The 20,256-nt window shown below is 31.6% G+C and overlaps 1 protein-coding gene across 3 annotated transcripts in view; it reads right to left on the bottom strand.

Moving 5' to 3' along the window:
* Positions 1–19,971, bottom strand: part of LOC118182735 (adenine DNA glycosylase-like) — a 51,427-nt gene extending 31,456 nt beyond the window's left edge. Inside the window, exons 1-4 of one of the 3 annotated variants that reach the window (XM_035352121.2) lie at positions 19,836–19,971; positions 17,150–17,433; positions 8,087–8,412; positions 5,950–6,104 (exon numbers count right to left, since the gene is read on the bottom strand). In XM_035352121.2, coding sequence (XP_035208012.1) covers positions 5,950–6,104; positions 8,087–8,412; positions 17,150–17,419 — 751 coding nt within the window. In that variant the 5' untranslated portion in view covers positions 17,420–17,433; positions 19,836–19,971. Of the gene's footprint in view, positions 1–5,949; positions 6,105–8,086; positions 8,413–17,149; positions 17,434–19,597 lie in introns of all 3 variants that reach the window. The other 2 variants (XM_035352120.2, XM_035352119.2) reach the window with 2 other exon arrangements.
* Between the last annotated feature and the right edge of the window lie 285 nt (positions 19,972–20,256).

The following is a 20,256-nucleotide window of genomic DNA, read 5'->3' as shown; positions in this document are numbered from 1 at the left end:
CACTTCAGCATCAAATCAAATACCTTTTTATTGAAGAAACAATTATTTTAGCATAAATTTGTGTGATCAATAATTTGCCTCTGTAACTGCGTATCTGCTTGGCATGCATCTCCAACCAAAACATTCTACGTAGAAACATCGTTGATTTTACGCTACTAATATTTTATATTCCTAACGACAACCTGGGAAATCACAATTTATTATATTTTGTTTCCATCACTGCTTGCTTATCAGCATATGACAACTTGAGTAATGACTTATACAGCAATGCCTAAACAATTTTTTATATTAGTAACTGAATAAAAAAGAGTGTGATAACCTTTTATGTTGATATAAAGGTGATGATTAAAGTTAAATGCTCTAAGAAATTTTGACAAGGAAAAATTTAACAAAAATTTCTGCCCATATGCTGAAAATAGATTTTATTCATGATACTCATAAACCAAAAGATATTTGACATTTAGTGCTATTTGAATTAAGAATAACTGATTTGTTTTCACATAAACCCAGAACCGGCGCTATAGCTCGTATTGCCGAATTTAGGGAAGATGAAATTTTTGGAATTAAGAGAAACACCGAGCAACAAAATTAAGGGATGACAAAATTTTTAGAATTTAGGGAAAGCACTGGGACACGAAATTTAGGGGCGGCAAAAATTTAGAACTTAGGGAGACACTTGGTAACAGAATTTAGGACCCACAGAGACTACATCAGGCGGTAAGATATCTAGCACCAGCTGTCGATAAGCCTTAAGTATATGGTGGAAATTTAATTATTCACGACTTAGATAAGCCTTAAGGATGTGCAAGAAATAGACGTAAGTATAATAAACAACTAAACTAATACAATTCAAGCTTAATTGTCTCAGTGCATGATAGAAGCAAGACAAAATTTAGCGGAACAACTTTTGTCTTCCAATCTCATCATACACAGCCAATAACGTATAGCAGACACTATTAAACTAAGCTAAAATTATAATTTACAGATTCCAATGAATTTAAATTAATATAGCGGATTCCATTGTTCCTTAACTTTCCGAATTGATCCAGCTCTTTTTTTTTTTTTTTCACGTTATTATTACAGCATTTTTATGAACATTAAAGTTTGAACTTTCGATTATGCTGAAATAATTCTAGAGCTGTAACAGGATCTATAAAGTAACAGCATGTTTCATTGTTCATCAAACAAAGATTGGAATTACTGCAAAAAATGGATAAAGGTATATTCGTCTCAAAATCTCAAAGAGTATGGCATGGGAAAATCAACTGTATATGACATAAGAAAACAGAAAAAGAAACTTCTTGAATTTTTGTGGGATTCTGACACCACACTTGCAAGGAAAACAGGAAAAATTTAACAAATTAAATTGAAAAATTATTCGTTATGCTAAAAGTGATGGTCAGACAACTTTGCAGCATGGCGATTTTTACTTCAGCCATTAGCATTGACAGGTCCAATGCTAATGGCTGAAGTAAAAATATTTCCTGAAGAAATGAACTTAAAAAATGAATGCACATATTCGACAGGTTGTTCAACAAAATTTCAAAAGGCAATTAAAAATTTAAGGTCAACAAAGATCAGCTTCAGCTAATACTGAAGCTTCTGAACTATTTGCATATGAATTCCTTTAACTCATTAATAGTGTAAACCTGGTCAAACTGGTCTTTTCTGGCCAGGAATTGGTACCACGAAACACCTTGGCAAGCTCTACAGAAAAGACTCTAACTGGTGTCAAAAAAGTGAGACTAACAATTTTAGGATGCGCAAATGCTGCAGGAACGCACAAGTGGAAACTTTTTGTAATCAGAAAAATTACACGACCTCGAGCATTTAAAGGAGTAAAGATTTTCCTCACTATATATCGTGCAAATAAAACCACATGAATGACAATAGCGTTAATGAATCATTAGTTTGAAAATCAGCTCATACCAGAGGCTCGACAACATTTGAATTCGGTTGGTTTACCTATTGACGCAAAAATTGCCCTGAATGTATAGATAACTGTTCGGATCACACTTCAATTAAGTTTTAGTGAAAGATAATGTATCCATACTATTATTTTCTTCAAACTGTATGTCCATCATTCATCCTATTCAAGAATTTTGTTAATATTTTAGCATAATCTGCTGTGTGGAGCACTGCAAGACCACGGGTGATGTGTCTCCAGATACTTTGAAAAGTGCTCGGCATAATTTATAGCCAGTTTCCACATTTCACGGTAGGATGATGAAGATGGTAGCCGCGAATTTGAAGATTTTTAGATATCGCAAACCAAAGGTGAAATTTTCCAATTAACGGATTTCGTAAAGAAATGTAGAGAAGCATTAATAAATGAAAAGATATATAACAGAAGAATAAAGATGATATAAAAAATTTTTTATTACGATGAACCCCAATTATCAGTCAATTAATGGACAGCGAAATTTGTAGTATGGTTCTAGATCCAAAAAATACCACTACCGATGGTGAAGAAAGTGACAGACAAGTTATTAAAAATGAAATAATTTTGATTGGCAACTTAATCTGAATGCATCACACGGCAATTACGGGACTTGAACAATGGAACATTGTAACTGAACAATTATAACTGTCTATAGAAATAAAGAGAAAATATTAGCATCAAAACGAAGCAACTTAAACAACTTACATTGAAAGAAATGTTTAATAAAGTAAACAAATAAATATTAAGCCTTTATTTGTAAATTTTGATGCCTTTTAGATCACAAATGCTTCATTATTTCTTAAATCACGACTTCATATTTTTAATTTTATAATTTCTACATACCATCTTACTAGAGTTATAACTAATGATCTAATATCCGGAAAAATCCCAAATCTGGAATTCCTGAAGGCCCGACGAGTCCGGATCTCAGACTTTGCACTGTATTTACATAATTCTTCCTTTCTCAAGGCATTCAGAAAGTGAGTTCTAAATTTTAAAATGGATTTGTCCACATAGAGCTCATTTTTGTCTTACGAATTGATCTACTTATGGTGAATGGGCTCTGACTGATGAAGCAAATATAATGAAGAGCTTCACGAAACCAAGGATACCTGATGCTTTTGATGGTTCAGAAAATCGCGGCAGAAAGTAGACTGAATGGTAACGACTTGCAAGCTGTAGCAGACAACACAGAACTTAGACCTGCAGATAGCGGTGGATAATAAGAACGGAAGAGGATCAAGATATAGGGAAGTAGAAATGAAGATATCTTATTAGATACTGCAATATAAATATGACTATGCAATCTTATTGGAATGTAGATTTCTGTTAAATAAATAGTATTGTGAAAGTTATCAGTAGTTTATCCATGAATACTTTTTATTTGTTACGCTCTTTTTGTAACCAGATACTTCGGCAGTTAAATTATTTACATCATTTTTTACTCTCGATTTTCTTACAATAAAATTAATTTTAAAAAAATAGAGTACAAATGAATAATTATGGCATAAATATGTATTTTATAACTTGAAGTTTAATAGTAAACACTGACACTACGTAAATTGCTTTTTTGCCTAGTTTAAAAAGCAGATTATGCTCGACTAGTATAACATGAAAGTTAATGGCACATATTAATTAATAATGTAAATTATGGAAAGCATTTCCCTAGAATGCATTTTTGTAATAAACAGCAATGATCTAAATACATCCAATTAAATTACATATTAAATTATATTGCAAATCAATCACAGCTTTTTGATTTAAATACCAAATATTAAGCCCTTCAGTGGGTCTTCTGTATCAGATGGTAATTAATATCTTACAAAGTAGCTCCCTTAGCATTCAGAATATTAGTATTCTAATGATTTATGTAATCATTATTTAAAGTTGAATAATGTCACACAATTTTATATTTTAAACATGGTCTTTTATAGATGCTCACATGAAAAGATCTAAACATACTATGTAAATTAGTTTCTAGGGTAACTTATTCTGCAAATAATTCTAACCTCTAAATTTCTTTACACAAAACAGAGTTGATTAAACTCTCTTTATGTAGCCAAGTTAAATGACACTATCAAACTTAAAACAATGAATTCAAGAAATCATTTGAAAAATAAAACCCTGAAATGATAAGAGGGCATATAATAAAAAAATACATAGAATATTGCATATGGCACCAAAGGAACACATACCGAAGTGTTTCAGAATTTAGTGCAAGTTTTGACAAACAAGTCATTGAATAACTTTATGTATAATATTATAGGATATGCTACTCAGATTATTTACCATTCTTCAATGAAATCGTTTAATTGCTCCTCAACTAATACATTATTAATACATAAGCAACCAAGCATATAAACTTGATACCAAAATAAAAATCTGCATTCCTACAGGAAGTATCAGCTGATATTTTATATAAATGGAACATTTTCAAAAAAAGGTGGGGGGGGGGAGAGAATTGATCATGGATGTTAAACGCTGCTCTTACTAAATTGAGTTATTAATTCCGTTTCACAATTATGAATTTTTGTAAGAGCAGAACGCACTTCAAATGCTTACATATTACAAGGTCATTATTTCACTTACACCAGTTGGCATTTCCTGTAGATAATGTAAGTTTATCTAGGATCCAACACATTATGTCTTTAACATATTACATTTAATAAAGAAATTCATAAATTATTTATTTAATACAATGAGCAATGCATAATAAATTTCTGTTATTATATAAGTGTCTGCCACAGCATTTAACACCATAAAACATACACATGCTAAATAAACTGACCCCAAATTATACAAGTTACATGCTAAAAGGCCATATTATGCTATCGTAATAAATATCATGACACATTTTATAGGACCAACATTTTCTATTTTTAAAATTTTCTAACAATGATGTTATATTTTTCAATATACACATCTTACACCAATTAAAAAAATGGTCTTCAAAGTGGACACAGTTATAACAAGCAAACATCGCAGCTCCTTCAGGCTTATTTTAAGTGAGTTTGACTAATGTTAAATAAAAATTACTTTGATTATTTGCACCCCTTTCCCTCCCCCCCAAAAAAAGCATTCACAAGGCAATCAACTAGATTGGCATAGGCAACCCAAAACATCAGCAAAATGTATTTATGTTGGCAACTTAGGTATTTGAACACGTGGCATTTATGTGGCAACATTTAGAAGACAAGCCTCAATTTCAACCTTTAACCTCAATTTTATGTTCAGTGCCGCATTTGAACTCAGTAAGCCCGAGATAACTCGGGAGCGGCACTGAACAGGTTAAATTCGATAGGCATTAGTATTCATTTTTGTTTAATTGAGGGCATATTTTAATTCCCAGGAATCATTATGAGACTGTCGAGTTTGCTGGTTGATAAATATGAAAGCTTTACATTTCTTTAGAAATATATTGTTTTACCTAAATATACACTGCAAAAATTTACATTCCATGAAACTGTCCTTTGTAAATCATCAAATTTTATGGATCAAAGTTTGTGCAATTCTCTGATGGTTTCTAAAGCGAAAAAAAAAATTGCTGTGTACATGGGAAAACTACAGCATGCGCAATGCCAAATTTGTGCAATTCCCAGATGTCTTTGATAAGCAACAGCAGTTTGCTATGCACACAGGCAGAATGCCAAATTGTTTATGATAATAAGTTTCTGCAATTTTCTGATGCATTTAGAAGTTAAAACAGGTTGCATGTTTTTTGCATTTTTTACTTGGTACAGTTTTACAGTACCAAGTAAAAAATGCAAAAAGTGTTAAAGTATGTTGACTGAGTACAGTTTTATGTAATTCTTAGTGTGTCACCATTTTCAAAAATGGTTCTTATCTTTTGCATCTTAGCTACGTGCAAAATTTGTTGCCAACAGTTGGCAAATTTTCAGGTAGAGGGCCCTGTTAATCAGAAAGTAGCAAATAAAATTCTAATTTCAGTGATTATTATTTAAAATTATTTAGCATAATATTTATGTAATATGTAGAAAGGTTATTACATTTTTTTACTTTTAAGTAAGCTTGACAAAAGTCCTTAACAGAGCAGTCTGTGCAATGAGGATTCTGAGGGGTGCATATCTCAGCTCCAAGTTCCATCAATGCTTGATTAAAATCACCAGGTCTTTCTTCAGAAACAAGTTTGTTCGCAAGGTCCCTAAAATGTTAAATTAAATAAAAACTTCACAAAAATAATTTAAATATGAAAATAATTAATTACAAAGATCTCCGTTTCTTAAAAGTCTATCCACATGTTATATGTAGCTCACAATCGCAAAACATTACTTGGTACTTACATATTGTACCTACGAGTTGCTTGCTGGGTTGGCTAGAACTTCATACATTAAAGCACTTTTTAGATATTTGACATCTGCCATTCACAGGGCCTCTGTATCTCAAGATCTTGGATGCAAATGACAACATACTCCAGGAATAGGATTTCCCTTGTTTCTGTTGGGCAGTCCTAAAAGGTGAGATAAGATAGCCTTTCAACATCCATGGCGAGTTCCTGGAGTGTTTCTGTGGACATCTGTAGGCAAGTCTTTAACTGAATCCTATTATAGTCTTTTAAACACTTTTCCCCAAAGTTCAGATCCAATGCACGAGATAGAGCTTAAAGTTTTGCCTCTGGCTTTCAGACAGAGTTTCAAGGATATCCGCTGCATCTGCTACTGGAGAAGTGGCATGTTATAGAGACCTATGGATTTCTTTAAGCTGTCAACTTCTTTGGCAAAGTAGAAACTACATCACTGATTTATTGTTCAACAGCAGAAACTCTTACTTTGATTTCATGTTCGAAAGCTGAAACTTTTTCTTCAGTTTGTTCATTTCTTATGTTTCATATCGTAACTACTGCACCAGGAAAGCATTTCCGACCATGCATTGCTATGTGATTTTCGATCGTCTAGGTGTACTGGATATATCTAGATGTATTGTTTTCTTTCTATGTCTAGGTGTATTGTTTTACAACACAGGAGAGATAGATCTCTCCTGAAAGTTTGTAACCACTATGCTGAAACAACCTGTATATATATATATATATATATATATATATATATATTGCACACCGGTAACTTCTTTTAGCTCATTACCAACTTTCAAATAATAATTCTGAATATGCTTTGTAATTTTAGTAGATATATAACAAGCATGAAAGTTTTAAAAAAAATGGGGGGGAAAAGTCCACTAAATAAAATATAGTTCTAAATAAATTTATAAAATAATAATTTGTAGCAAATCAGGCTTCATGCTCAAAACAAATAAATAAATAAAATAATTTAAAGCAAAAATAATGCACATGACTATGTTGTCACGTGTGTTCCAGTGGAATCTGATGCATAAGTAATTATGTCTGAGGTATAAGAAATGTCATCCAAACAAAGTAAGGAGCACAGTATCCTTCCTCCCACCCACCAGTAAGTTATAATGCCTTAGACACTTCAGAAAATTTTGCAGTAACACCTGAATTAGTCACTAGCTTTATCGAAGCCATAAGTACATTGGTCATGAAGTTACCATGCATCCAGTTCAGTAATTCATGTATTACTGTAGTATTTTCTATGATAACATACATAACTTACTATAGTATGTCTGCACCTATTTACTGTAAATGGTTAATATATAGAAAAAACTTTTCCAAAAACAAAATTTGGGTTCCCAGTTAACATGAAATTTTTAATGTGAACCTCAATTTTTTGGCCCTTTGGGATTTGTGTTAATGAGGGTTTACTGTAAGTAAATCATCTAGATTTCAATTCCTAAACCATTTGCTTTTACCAAAGTCCCTCCCCCGGTCTAATGTTAAAGATACATGAAAAATGACAATTTTTATAACTCTGAAGATCTTTCAGAATATAAAACCATTATATCAGTGATCTTCCCAACACTGGAAAGAAAAACCAATGATGTTAGAATGTTCTTTTAAAAGTTTCTTAAGAAAAATCTCCACCATTATTCAAATACATTTAAGAAATTAAGATTCTTTAAAAGCTACCAACCTTTTGAAGAATACAATTCCAAAAAACAAATATTAGATTTAAAACTGGTTCATTTTAGCACATTTACAAAGACTATGCACAGATGAAATCTATCTCATTTAAATATACAGATATTATATTAAAAACTAAATATCATCTTTACCATAAATGATCTTTAACACCTGGTTTTGAAACATGAACTCCTATTACTCTCATCCTTGATAAAACTCGGATAACATTGCCATCAACAACTCCAGATGCTTTTTGAAAAGCAATAGATGCAATTGCTGCAGCAGAATATGCACCAATTCCTGGAATTAGCTTTTCTAATTCTTCTGCAGTTTGAGGAATATTGCCATTCAATTTCTCAACTATGATCTTTGCTCCTTCATGCAATCTTCGAGCTCTGGAGTAGTACCCAAGTCCAGCCCATTGCTGATTTACTTCTTCTAGCTCAGCTGCAGCCAAAGATGAAATTGTAGGCCACTTCTAATACAAATAACATTATTTAGTTCAACGAAAACAAAATTAAATAAATATTTTACACTCATTCACATGTATAAATCATATCAACAATTTCCAGTAATTTGAAAAATTAATAACCGTGAATCATTAACAAAAGTTGTGATAAATCCTAATAAATGCCTATGAAAAAGTTTTACAATTTAACATTAGATTATTTTAGAATATGAAAAGCTCAAGAAAATTGTGGCTTAGTTTAACCTTTTGTAACATCATGCTGTTTTTGCCTGACACAATGATCTTACCAAAGCTATTGTGGTTAATAAAATTAAGCAAATAGTTTCAGATTTTTTCTGAGTGTCTTGTAAACTGCAATACACATGCATTATATTTACTTTATATCCATATGGCACTAATACACTTGCTGCATGATATATTATTGAAAAAAAGCATTTTTATTATCAATTTAATTTCTGATATTACCATTTGTCTATGCGTGTGCAGTCTATGCAAAGCCAGGACTTAAAAGAGAAGGGCTAGCTCATAGAGCTTTTTCCCCTGAAATAGGCAGCGGGGAGTGATGACGTAGCCATGATGATACTGAGCACGCAGATGCAATTGACAGCATAGAAATTAGTGTTTTAAATTTGAAGAACCAGCGTTTAAAATGAGCTGTGTGTAAAAGATAGTTATACTTTAGAAGAGGAATACTGCAGTATGCGTTTTACACTGAACGTTAAAAAATTTAATAGTAATTGCTCAATTTAATATTACTTACTCAATTTTAAAATAAAAAATAAAATACGCTACTCTTAACATTAAGTTCCTTTTTTTTTTTTTTTTTTATTTGCAGGGATTTTTTCTTTAAATGCCTGTTTATATCTAATCATTTCTTTATCTGAGATTTAATTAAGAGAACTCTACTACTGCTTCTAAGATAACTAATAACAGCTATTTAAAATTAATAAAAAAGCAACCTTAAATTGGCATAGTTTTCAAAATTTCTGCTAATCTAAGTTTGAGTTTCAGCCTAATTGTTAATTTTTACATTGGTATATTTCCCGATTCAATATAATAACATATATTTTTTTAAATAATTTTGTAACTTAAGCTTACATCAATATTAGATTTAAATAAATACATGTAAGATTGTTATCTTAATTTAGACAAAACAACTTTACTCACAGTACCTAAAAAAAATTACTTAATTTTTCAAAAGTAGGGGTTAAAGAGGCAGGTCTTCTTATGCCAATTACTTTAATGTTATATTATTATATTTTACCTAGAATGCTAAGTTATCACAAAATGGAATCAATAATAACACAGGATACAATAAAAATAACTTTAACAATAACTTAACAAAATTAGTTCTCATTTGAAATATGCTTTACGCTATTAACTTCTAAAATGTCATCTACAAGTATTTCAAATCAAAACATATTATGTATCTTTCTTGTACAGTCACAATGCAACTACAAGTTGTTGAAATATTATTTATTGGCTGCCACATTTGAAGCAATCCACTTTTTGTCTTTTGGGCTGCTTTTCTTTGGGAAAAAACATATGCATTTCTATTTAAGAAACGTATTCTAATAAAAGTTCATACTTTGCAAAATAAACGAATTGCTTCTCTGTTAACTTCACGATAATGTTTCTCCAGTTTATTAATTAAAGAGCCAATTACATGCTGCCCTTTATAGTAAGCTGTACCATGAATTGCACAAAATATGTTTTTGAACTCATAAACTGTATTCATCTATGAATGGGAAGGTGTAGTCAAACCTCCTAAAGACAATAATTTAATCCATTCTGAATTAAAATACAGTCAAAAGTCGTTAATTCGGACACCCATAATCCGGAATGATCTATAATCCGGACCTCAAAGCTACAAATTTTCTGCGCATGCAGCATTTACGCGTGCGCGTAAGACCTTTACAGCTGCGAATATGCGTGTACGTAAGCACATAATACGTTTACGCATGCGCGTTTAATGTATAACAGACGGTATAAGCTAAGCTAAAATTATCTAATTCAGTTAATGTTGCAGATTGCATTGTTCCTTAATCTTCGAATTGGATCCGGCTTATTATTTTTTGCAGACTGTTAGAGCAATTTTATAAAAGTAAGCTTGAACTTTCGGTTATGTCAAATAGAATTTACAATATATATTTACTAATATGTAAAGGATCTACAAAGCGAAAGTATGTTTTGAAATCCGAAATCTGTTTATCAATTTCACGCTGTTCTGCGGCAGGGGGGCGGGGAGAAACGCCGCGGCGTGCAATGAATTGGAAGTTGATCTGTCAGCACTATCCTTATCTTCAGGGCAGATGTTTTTATTTTATTTGGCTTATAATTCCTTACTAAATGTAGTATTTCATCTCTATGTACTCCGTCTTTGATATGATTTAAATCAAGTTCCTCGTCATTATAATTCGCTTCCGATAGTGAAGAAAGTGACAGAGAGGTTATTGAAAACGAAAACATTTCGATTGACAAATTAGTCGGTATTCTCGACACAGCAATTGTAAGACTTGAACAGCGGAAATTTGTAACTAAACAAAAAATTATGTCTGTTTAATAGAATTAAAGAGAAAGTATTGTCACATGAAATGAAGCAACTTAAACAACTTACATTGAAAGAAATGTTTAATAAAGTAAACAAATAAATATTAAGCTTTTTCTTTTTGTAAATTTTGATACCCTTTAGATCATAATTGTCCTTTATTTCATAAATTACGGTTTCATATTTTTAATTTTGTAATTTCTGCATGCCATCTAACCAGATTTAAACTGATGATCTATAATCCGGAATCGCCGAAGTCCCGACGAGTCCGGATTAACGACTTTTGACTGTATTGGTTCATCAGCACTATTTTTAGATATTATTCCCAATGATGGGTCTTTGTTTCACACACGGTAGGCAATATAACCTGCAACATATGTTAATGCTTCTTTTTCGACGGTCGAAAATTGTCTGGCGGAATTCAATTCTAATTCCCAAGCCATAGAAGAAGGTTTGGCTTATCTTTACAATATGGTAACTGGTAGTTTGGCGACATTTTGGAGGCGATAAAGGTTACTACCTGGGACTTTGGTAATAATGTGAGCAGTACTCAGTTCCGATTATGCATTATTTTGTGCGAGGGAAATGAGAGATCATGTGATATGTCATGTGATATTAATGGACGAATTACGGTTCTTTAATCGGAAAAGGGGGAAATCGGGAAAAAATCTGGAAATTTTGTATTTGCCTTTATTCTGTGTTGTGTGAAACAGTGTTCGTTAATTTTTGGATCCCATGGCCCTAACTAAAGTGAATTCGAAATGGGTATTTAAGGGATTGAAAGAAGTAGTAATAAGTGTTTCTTTAAGGTTGTGCGAGATAGAAGTAAAGATGTTTTATTAAGTTATTTATTTTACCTGGTACCTTGGTGTTAACTATAAGTATGATACAGTGTTCGTTAATTTTTGGATCCCATGGCCCTAACTAAAGTGAATTCGAAATGAGTATTTAGTGGGATTGAAAGGAGTAGTAATAAGTGTTTCTTTAAGGTTGTGCGAGATAGAAGTAAAGATGTTTTATTAAGTTATTTATTTTACCTGGTACCTTGGTGTTAACTATAAGTATGATTTTAAAGATCCTGAAACAGAAATAAGAAAAGTTTATCGGACACGTAATCAAGATTCTGAAGAAGAATAGGTAAGTTAGTATTTTTAATTATTTGAGGATATTATTTTTATGCATTGTTCTAAATGTAAAGTGGAAGTAAAGTAATTTGCGTGAATGTGCATGGAAATAATTTAAATATTTGACACTAAGTATTTGTAACCATTTGTAATGAAGTAAAGGTATGAATTAGTTAGTGACGTTTGTAATATAATAGATAATGTAGAGGTAAAAGTTTTTGGATATTTTATTTATTTTATACGGGGAAATGTTCATATTTGGAAAGGGTATGTACTTTTACGCGATCAGGTAAGTTCATATTTGAAAATTTTTCGCGATCAGGTAATTTCATACATGTTCTTTTTACCGGGTTTAAAGATTCAGAAAATTGTCATGTATTTTCGTGAAATTTTTCTAATTTATGAGAAAAAAGCAGTGTACATGGATATAGTGAACAGTGTGCGCAATGCCATTTTTGTACAATTCTGGGATGTTTTTTTAAGTAAAAATAAGTTGACGCGTACATGGTTTAGTGATATTTTAATTAAATGATAGTTATTTTGTGAATTTTATGTTTGTAGGAATTTGGTATACATTTAAGTTGAAGTAAATGTGCATGGAAATAATTTAAATATTTGACACTAAGTATTTGTAATGCTTGCGATATGAATTCGTTGGTGACATGTATAATATAATAGATGATTTAGAGGTAAAAGTTTTTGGATATTTTATTTATTTTATATGTGGAAATGTTCATATTTGGAAAGGGTATAAACTTTTTCGCGATCAGGTAATTTCATATACGTTCTTTCTACCGGGTTTAAAGATTCAGAAAATTGTCATGTATTTTCGTGAAATTTTTCTAATTTATGAGAAAAAAGCAGTGTACATGGATATAGTGAAGAGTGTGCGCAATGGCATTTTTGTGTAATTCTGGGATCTTTTTTTTAAGTAAAAATAAGTCGGCGTGTACATGGTTTATGTGTATGTGTCATTTTGAAAAACGCGTAAGGAGTATGGTATTGTGCACTTTTTCCCAATTTTGCAGTGAATATTTGTCATGATTAAGCAGTTTTGTTAGAGAAAATTTCTAGCATAAGTGTAATTCGGCTAGTAGATTGTTGGAAGAAGTGTTCAGTAGATAAAAAGAAAAGAAACATGTTTTTACTTCGTGAAGACAAAATGGCGCGGGGAAAAAAAAAATAGAGGGTTGCTCTATTTTTTTTTTTTTTAAATAGAGAGTTGGTCGCCAAATTTTTGCCAAAAAAACGCCAAGTTACCATAATGTAAAAATCAACCGAAGGTTCCATAAGAAAAAGTGGTTTCTCAGTAATTTGAAGCAATGCGCTAAATCTGCAAAAACCCATATTGTTTTTCGTTTGTAATACTGTATTTGGAAACTGAGAACTATTAATCAAAATCTGTAATATCTCTTTCCACAAAGTACTAGATCCTCCTAAATCAGACACTATTGCTTTCACTTCTACTCCAGATGATTGAATATGTCTTATGAATGAAAAAAGAAGTTCTTTCTTCATTGGAGTGTTAAAATAAAAAAATATCGGTTGTTTTCACTTCGAAATAAGACCTCTGATTAAAACAAACTGCACTTTTTGAAAAGGACCCAGAATTTGGTTCAGTTTGGAGTCATAGCAGAGTTTAGAATCTATATGCTTTCGTTGAAACCGAGAACGCATATTTTTTCTACAGAATTCAAATATTCGCATCGTTCCTTCATTACAGCAAGAACATCACTCTGAATTCCTGGACTACATAAAAATTTAGCGCACCATCTCGTTGATATGTTAGTGCTAGGTAAAGGAATTCCTATTTTTTCTTACCAAAAACCGTAGCTTTTAGATGACGGAGCTCTTATGACAATGCAACGTGAAATATCTTCACTAGTCCACCTGATTTTTTTCCTTCTTTTCTAACAATGCGTTAATCTGTGTCTTTCTAAAAATATGCTTTAGACCACTTTTCCAAATTCTCCAATCCGTGCTGTTTTTTCCTAAATTTTGCTGGTTGGGATTTTAATTTCTAAATTTCCGATACAAATTTCTTTCTAGATGTCGTCCACCTTCTTTGTCGCTGAGCAAACATTCTAAAATTTTTCTTTTCTCTATTTTTCAATATTTTATTACAATTTTCTAAGGATATTATTTTGTTCTTCAAATTATAAATACATTCTTGTTTATCTTTACACTTAGGGCATTCAGGGATACTATCACTTGTAAATTTTATTTCAAAATCCTTGACATTTGATTTATTATTGTCAGCTTCAATTTCGTTCTCGGCCTCAAAATAAATTTTCTTTGGGCTTAATTCGTGTAGTTTTTCAAAACCACTCTGCATTAGTTTTCTTTTCAAATGTCTTCGATTTCTTGGTGTTATTTCATTTATTGCACACGATACATTTACTTTCGGCACAGTATTGCATTTCAACAGTTTCTTTCGCGGCAATTCAAGCAAGCGATTTCTTCATAATCACTGCACAGAAAATGTTCGCCACAAATTCTTGCATTTTTCACATTAATAGAATCCTGTCTTCGACATTCATGTATCCATTCTTTCGTCAAAAGCAAATTGTCCTTTGGGAAAGCATGAAATACAATATCTCTTCCTTTCGTATTTCTATAAGCGTTACGGCACGTTGCTACAGCACAAGAAGCCATATTACATAAAGGATACTTTAAATATAGAATTTAAAAGGAAAACTGACAAAAACTATATCGATATATATACAAATTACTAAATATTTGCATTATTATAAAACAAATATGTATGATTAAAATTAATTTGGGATATGCAACCTCCAGAAAATCGTTTCGCAACTGAATGAAACTACAGTTTTAAACGCGCGAAATAAGAGCAGGTGCAACACAGATACGTCAGATTACTTCCAATTCACCCCCTCCATGAGGCTCGCGTTGGCGAGGAGTCGAACAAAGAAATGACCTAGCCCTTCTATTTATCCCTGATGCAAAGCAGTACTATCAAAAAGTTGAAAGCACATTTTCAGATTTAAAAGTTAATTATCTTGTTGTTGAGAAAGAGGCATCTTCTATTTGAAGGAAACTGCAAAAAATGCACAGGAAGCCCTATTTTTATCCATAAGACTTAAGTTTAACATGAAAGGGCAGTTGGGCTGATGGCCAATACACCAAGTTGAGATCACAAAGAGACATTACTTAGCATCAAATAATTCATGACAAAACTAAAAAATTCTAAAATAGTGTGCCAAAATTTTCAATATGCTTATTATCAATAACAGAGGTCTGCCCCACAAACTCTACACAAAATTGCTACAAATATTAATCATAATGTTTTTACAGCTTAAAGAGAGTTCGTTGTAGTCATAATGCAAATGAGTTGTGATGATATGAATGCTAAAACACATTTTAGCTCAGAAGAAATAGCACTGCAGTCAATCTTCTGCTGGCGCTTGTTGACTGACATAGTAAGCGAGAAGGAGAGGATTGAAGAGTGACTGTAGTGCCACTTCTGAACTAAAATGTGTTTACAACACTTTCATAAATCCAGGCAAGTGAATTAAGACTGGCAAATGGTAAAAAATGCATTATGGTGACCCAAGCTAAAGTAAGGATGAGACAAGTGAAGCACTTCCCTCAGGTGAACAATTAGAAGCAGCACTAATTTAGATTCAGAAAGAAATTAGAAATTCATTTAAAAAAGAAATTATGATTATTAATGTCATGTCTAACTTTGTAACCAAGACATATTAAAAGAATTTTCTGTTATAAACAATCCTACTCCACTAAGAGAAGAATTAATAACTTGAATTTGTTCTAAAAAATGTTAAGGTTTCACAATACTATATATTGTTTTTTAATACACTATACTATAAAGTATAACCGTCTTCTAATATTAATTGTTAGAACTAATGTATTGAAGTTAATTTATGCTTGTTTTATGTTAACCCATGAAGCTACATACAGTAAGCATGCACAGAAAGCATTATACTGTTGACATTAGTAACTCTCTATTACTGTCCTTTGATTTAAACTAGAGCTCTTAATTCGCCATAACAAGCTTTTTAAAGTCCCCTATAACTAAGTATGGAGGATGATGCCCACAGTTCACTGGAGCAGACCTAATGCATAAAGGCCCAAAGAAATAGCATCACGAAACTAAATAAGAATGTCTGAAAATGTGTGGTATTCATCAGTCTTTTTCTTCATTTGGGGGGGGGGAATTAGCCCCTAAATGCAGAGTCGTAGCTAGGGTTTTCAGTGTCCAGGGACAACTGAAGATTTCGTGCCCCTTACTGCTTGCCAAGGATGGACAACATTTAATTCTAAAATGTCGTAACATCAGTTTGGCGCCCCTTGGATTCTGCGCCCGGGGACAGATGCCCCCCTCTAGCTACGCCCCTGCCTAAATGACATGCATGGTTCGAGTTTTGGCTTATTGCATCAATATCCAATTAGTATTTTGAATAAAGTCTACTTTTTGACTTTCAGTAAATATTTTTTGGCGAAAAAAAAGACTAAGAACTGGTTTTACTTAGTAATTTTACTGCATTACAGATCTGCACCTCCACCAAAAAGTCATGAAAAATATTCATCAGACAAAGCAGTACTCTATTTAAATAGTTTTGTGCCTACTTAAGATTCTGCCAAAAATTATTTAAATGGCAATCCAGCTATGCAAACAACACATAATTTTGGCCAGTGCTCAATGCCAAAGTTATATGGATGGCAAGTTTGACAATTCTCTTAGAAAATCATATCCATCACATTTTTTTAGTTCAAACGTCACTGCAGAGACATTAGGTTCTTTCAAAGCAAGAGTCGTAAAAAATGAGCAATGCTCTCACTGGAACTTGAACCACGGAACTCTCAAATATGCGTCAAGTGTGCTGACAACTATACCACAAAGGCATGCCAAGAAAGGTCGACAAAAAAACCTTATGCCCTTTTTTTTTTTTTTTTTATATAAACTGTTATTATTTGCCAAGTAAAGTTTAGAATGGTTTCTAAAAACATTTTCAACATTTTGTAATAAATTTTAAAATATTCTTTTTTAAAACAAACGTTTACGTTTGAATAGAAAATGAGTAAGAAAATTTACCTTAATCCATTTATTGAAATATGAAATAACAGTTGCCACTTGTGTCTGCTGCAACATAACCTCAGATACCATAACAGCATAACCTCGAATATTATTATCCACTTCATCTTTTGCTATATCTCGCCATGGCAAAACTCGTTGATTTTTGTCATACCATTTTAAAAGCTCTTCACGAATCTTTTTTACATCTGCATTAGTTACATAATGTTTTTCACAAATAATATTTCTGCTCTCTGTGGCTACACCAGATTTCTTTTTTACAGTTTTCATAGTCCGTCTAAATCCTGAAAAGCAAAAAGATCAAATAAAGCATGAAAAGTCATATAAAAATATTAAACAATTTTCTTACTACATCTTAAAAGGCTCAGGCAGATCACAGAGTGTCAAACAATTTATCTTATTACATCCTAAAAAAGTTAGTCAGACAGCAATGTGTTAAAGATTTACAAATAGTTTATTGAAAATGCCAAAGTTTAAAAGGATTATCAACATTAAGAAGATGCTTCATGGAGAACTTATCAACAGAAATTGGCTTGTACTTGTATTACATGTAAAAAAATCATAAAACTCCAAAGCAGCCAGCCTACATACAGTGGAACAAACTAATAATGTTCAATTACTTAAGTATTGGTGCACTTTTTTAGTTTAACATTATCAGACAAGTATAAATTTCACATCATTAAACATCTGACTGAATTACTAATGCAAAATCAACACTTTTTATATTTTTTATGTTAGTCTTGAAAACCTTACAGAACATATACTAAATTTGAAATAGTTAATTTATAAAACAAACTCAAAATCACTCCCATTTTAATTCAGTTTAGGATTAGTGGCATTAAATTCCTATATGCCTTAAGATTTATATTAACCCCTTAACTGCCACGGGCGTATATATACGCCTTGCTCAGCCGATGCGTTAACTTTGTGAATAATTTTAGGTGTAGCAGCGCAAAGCAAATGATAGCAGTTTGGAAGGACGTATATATACGCCTGGGGCAGTTAACGCATCGGCTGAGCAAGGCGTATATATACGCCCGCGGCAGTTAAGGGGTTAAAATAAAGATAAAATACTTCAGTATTTTCATTGTCAGTAAGAATCTACCTCAGCTAATGAAATGAAACAAAATTCTTCTGATGTAGTACAGCAAAATTTATCTGATTCAGTATAGCAAAATTTATCTGATTCAGTATAGCAAAATTTATCTGATTTAGTATAGAATTTAGTTTCTGATTTAGTAAAGTATTCTTCTAATTTCTGATTAATATTTTTTCCAATTTAGCATTATAGTATTTTGTTCATTCATCCCCCCCTTTTTTTTTAACTTTTTATATAAAAGCAATTAAATTTGCTCATTGATGATTCTTATTTTAATCATAGAGAATGTAAAATTCAGGCTCTTGAGATTTGCTTCATTTCATTTTTGGTTGATGATAAAATTTAGCAACTCCAACATCTAATCTCAAAATGCAATACAAGGGAATGCTGCAAATAAAAATATGAGACAGAAGAGTTCGAAGGTAGATTTTTCAGTCAACTTTCAAAAATATTCCAAACATGATTTTAACATACCACCAAAATTACAATCTCTGTATTATTTTTTTCCAAATAAATATTTAATGATGAGTAAATAAAATAACTATTATTTCATCATTTTAACAAGAAAGATTATTAATTAAACTAAAGTGCAAGATGCAGAAAAAATAAAAACAAATATTGTAATCAAGTGATAAGTCTGATGATATCCTTCTAAGGATGAATTAGTTCATAAACTAAATAATTGATTATGATTACAGGTGCAAACTACCAGTCTAAGGTACAAGGTAAGCCTTTGCAGAATTTCTAAATGAAACTAGGCACATTAATGTTATACATTATTAATATTTAAAACAAAGCCATGTTACCCTATGCTAATTAACCTATTTGCTGGAAATATGAATACTACTCAAACATTGCTAAGTGTTTAGGTCCAGAGAAAACTTGAGAATCAAATTTTAAAAAGATTCAAATTTATAAAACTGTCACAAGTTTTATGGAATTAAACAAAAACTGAATTGTTATAAGGTATTACTATTCTAACATTCCTTATCAAACTGGCACTTCTTTCAAGAAGTTTAATTATAATGTTAAAAAACAGCCACCGAATTAAAAAAAAACTCCATAACATAATATCCCTCTAAGGATGAATTATTTCATAAACTAAATAATTTTTCATATTCTGAATTAAAAATTATTCTGAATTAATAATGCATCAACTTCTCAACAGTACATTTATTCCATAAAAAACCAGTTTAGTGAACCTTCAATTTTCATATTATTGATAGTTGAGCGATTACTACAGATGAACGTGTTTTACTACATCTGATATAGCCATCTGAAAATATAAATTTAAAACCAGTTTCTTCTTAAACAGAAAGTTCAATTTAACTAATTAAAATAGTATATACCTAATATAAATAAAAATCTAATCAATTTACTTTCTTAACGGACAGAATCAAGATACAGCCAGAAGTAACCCTCTCCCCTTACTTTCGTACGTTTCTAATACACTTGCAAATTTAGTCTCAAATTTTGTATACACAAAGTGACAAACTGTTAAAAATAAGACCTTCACACATCCATTACAAATAGGACGTAAATAATAACAATCGTATAGTCAGATATGAAGTTACAACGCAATCTCACTTCGTATTCCCGCGAAACATTTCACATGCAACACGCACTATGTCTAGGCGTCCCAAATATCTAAGCGAAATAATTGGTTACCAAGCAAGGAGGTTAGAATAGAAGGAGGGAGGGTTCGTAGTCGGGATTGAAACTTCACCGAACAAGCGGCGTCCATGTTTGTAACTTCAAAATATTGCATTACGGCAGTGAAACGTACGTGTTTTTAAGCTGTTCCGTGCATGTATTTTCCACTAAAAATATGTAAAATTTATAATGAAATACTTCGCTATTGTTAGTTTTTGTTTTAAAGTTATAAAGATAATATCCGTAATTTACTACGTACAGAATATCATTAAGAAATAGTTCGAAATCTAAATGCATGTGCATAACATTAAAGCCTTTAAAAATAATGTTTCTGCATATTTCAAGAATTTGTTTA

The sequence above is a fragment of the Stegodyphus dumicola genome, chromosome 2 (assembly GCF_044657685.1).
Source record: "Stegodyphus dumicola isolate Sdum_Otavi_A_Nest chromosome 2, ASM4465768v1".
In the NCBI taxonomy this organism is placed as follows: domain Eukaryota; kingdom Metazoa; phylum Arthropoda; class Arachnida; order Araneae; family Eresidae; genus Stegodyphus; species Stegodyphus dumicola.
The sequence above is the reverse complement of the archived record's forward strand: the minus strand, read 5'-3'. Positions and strand labels throughout refer to the sequence as shown.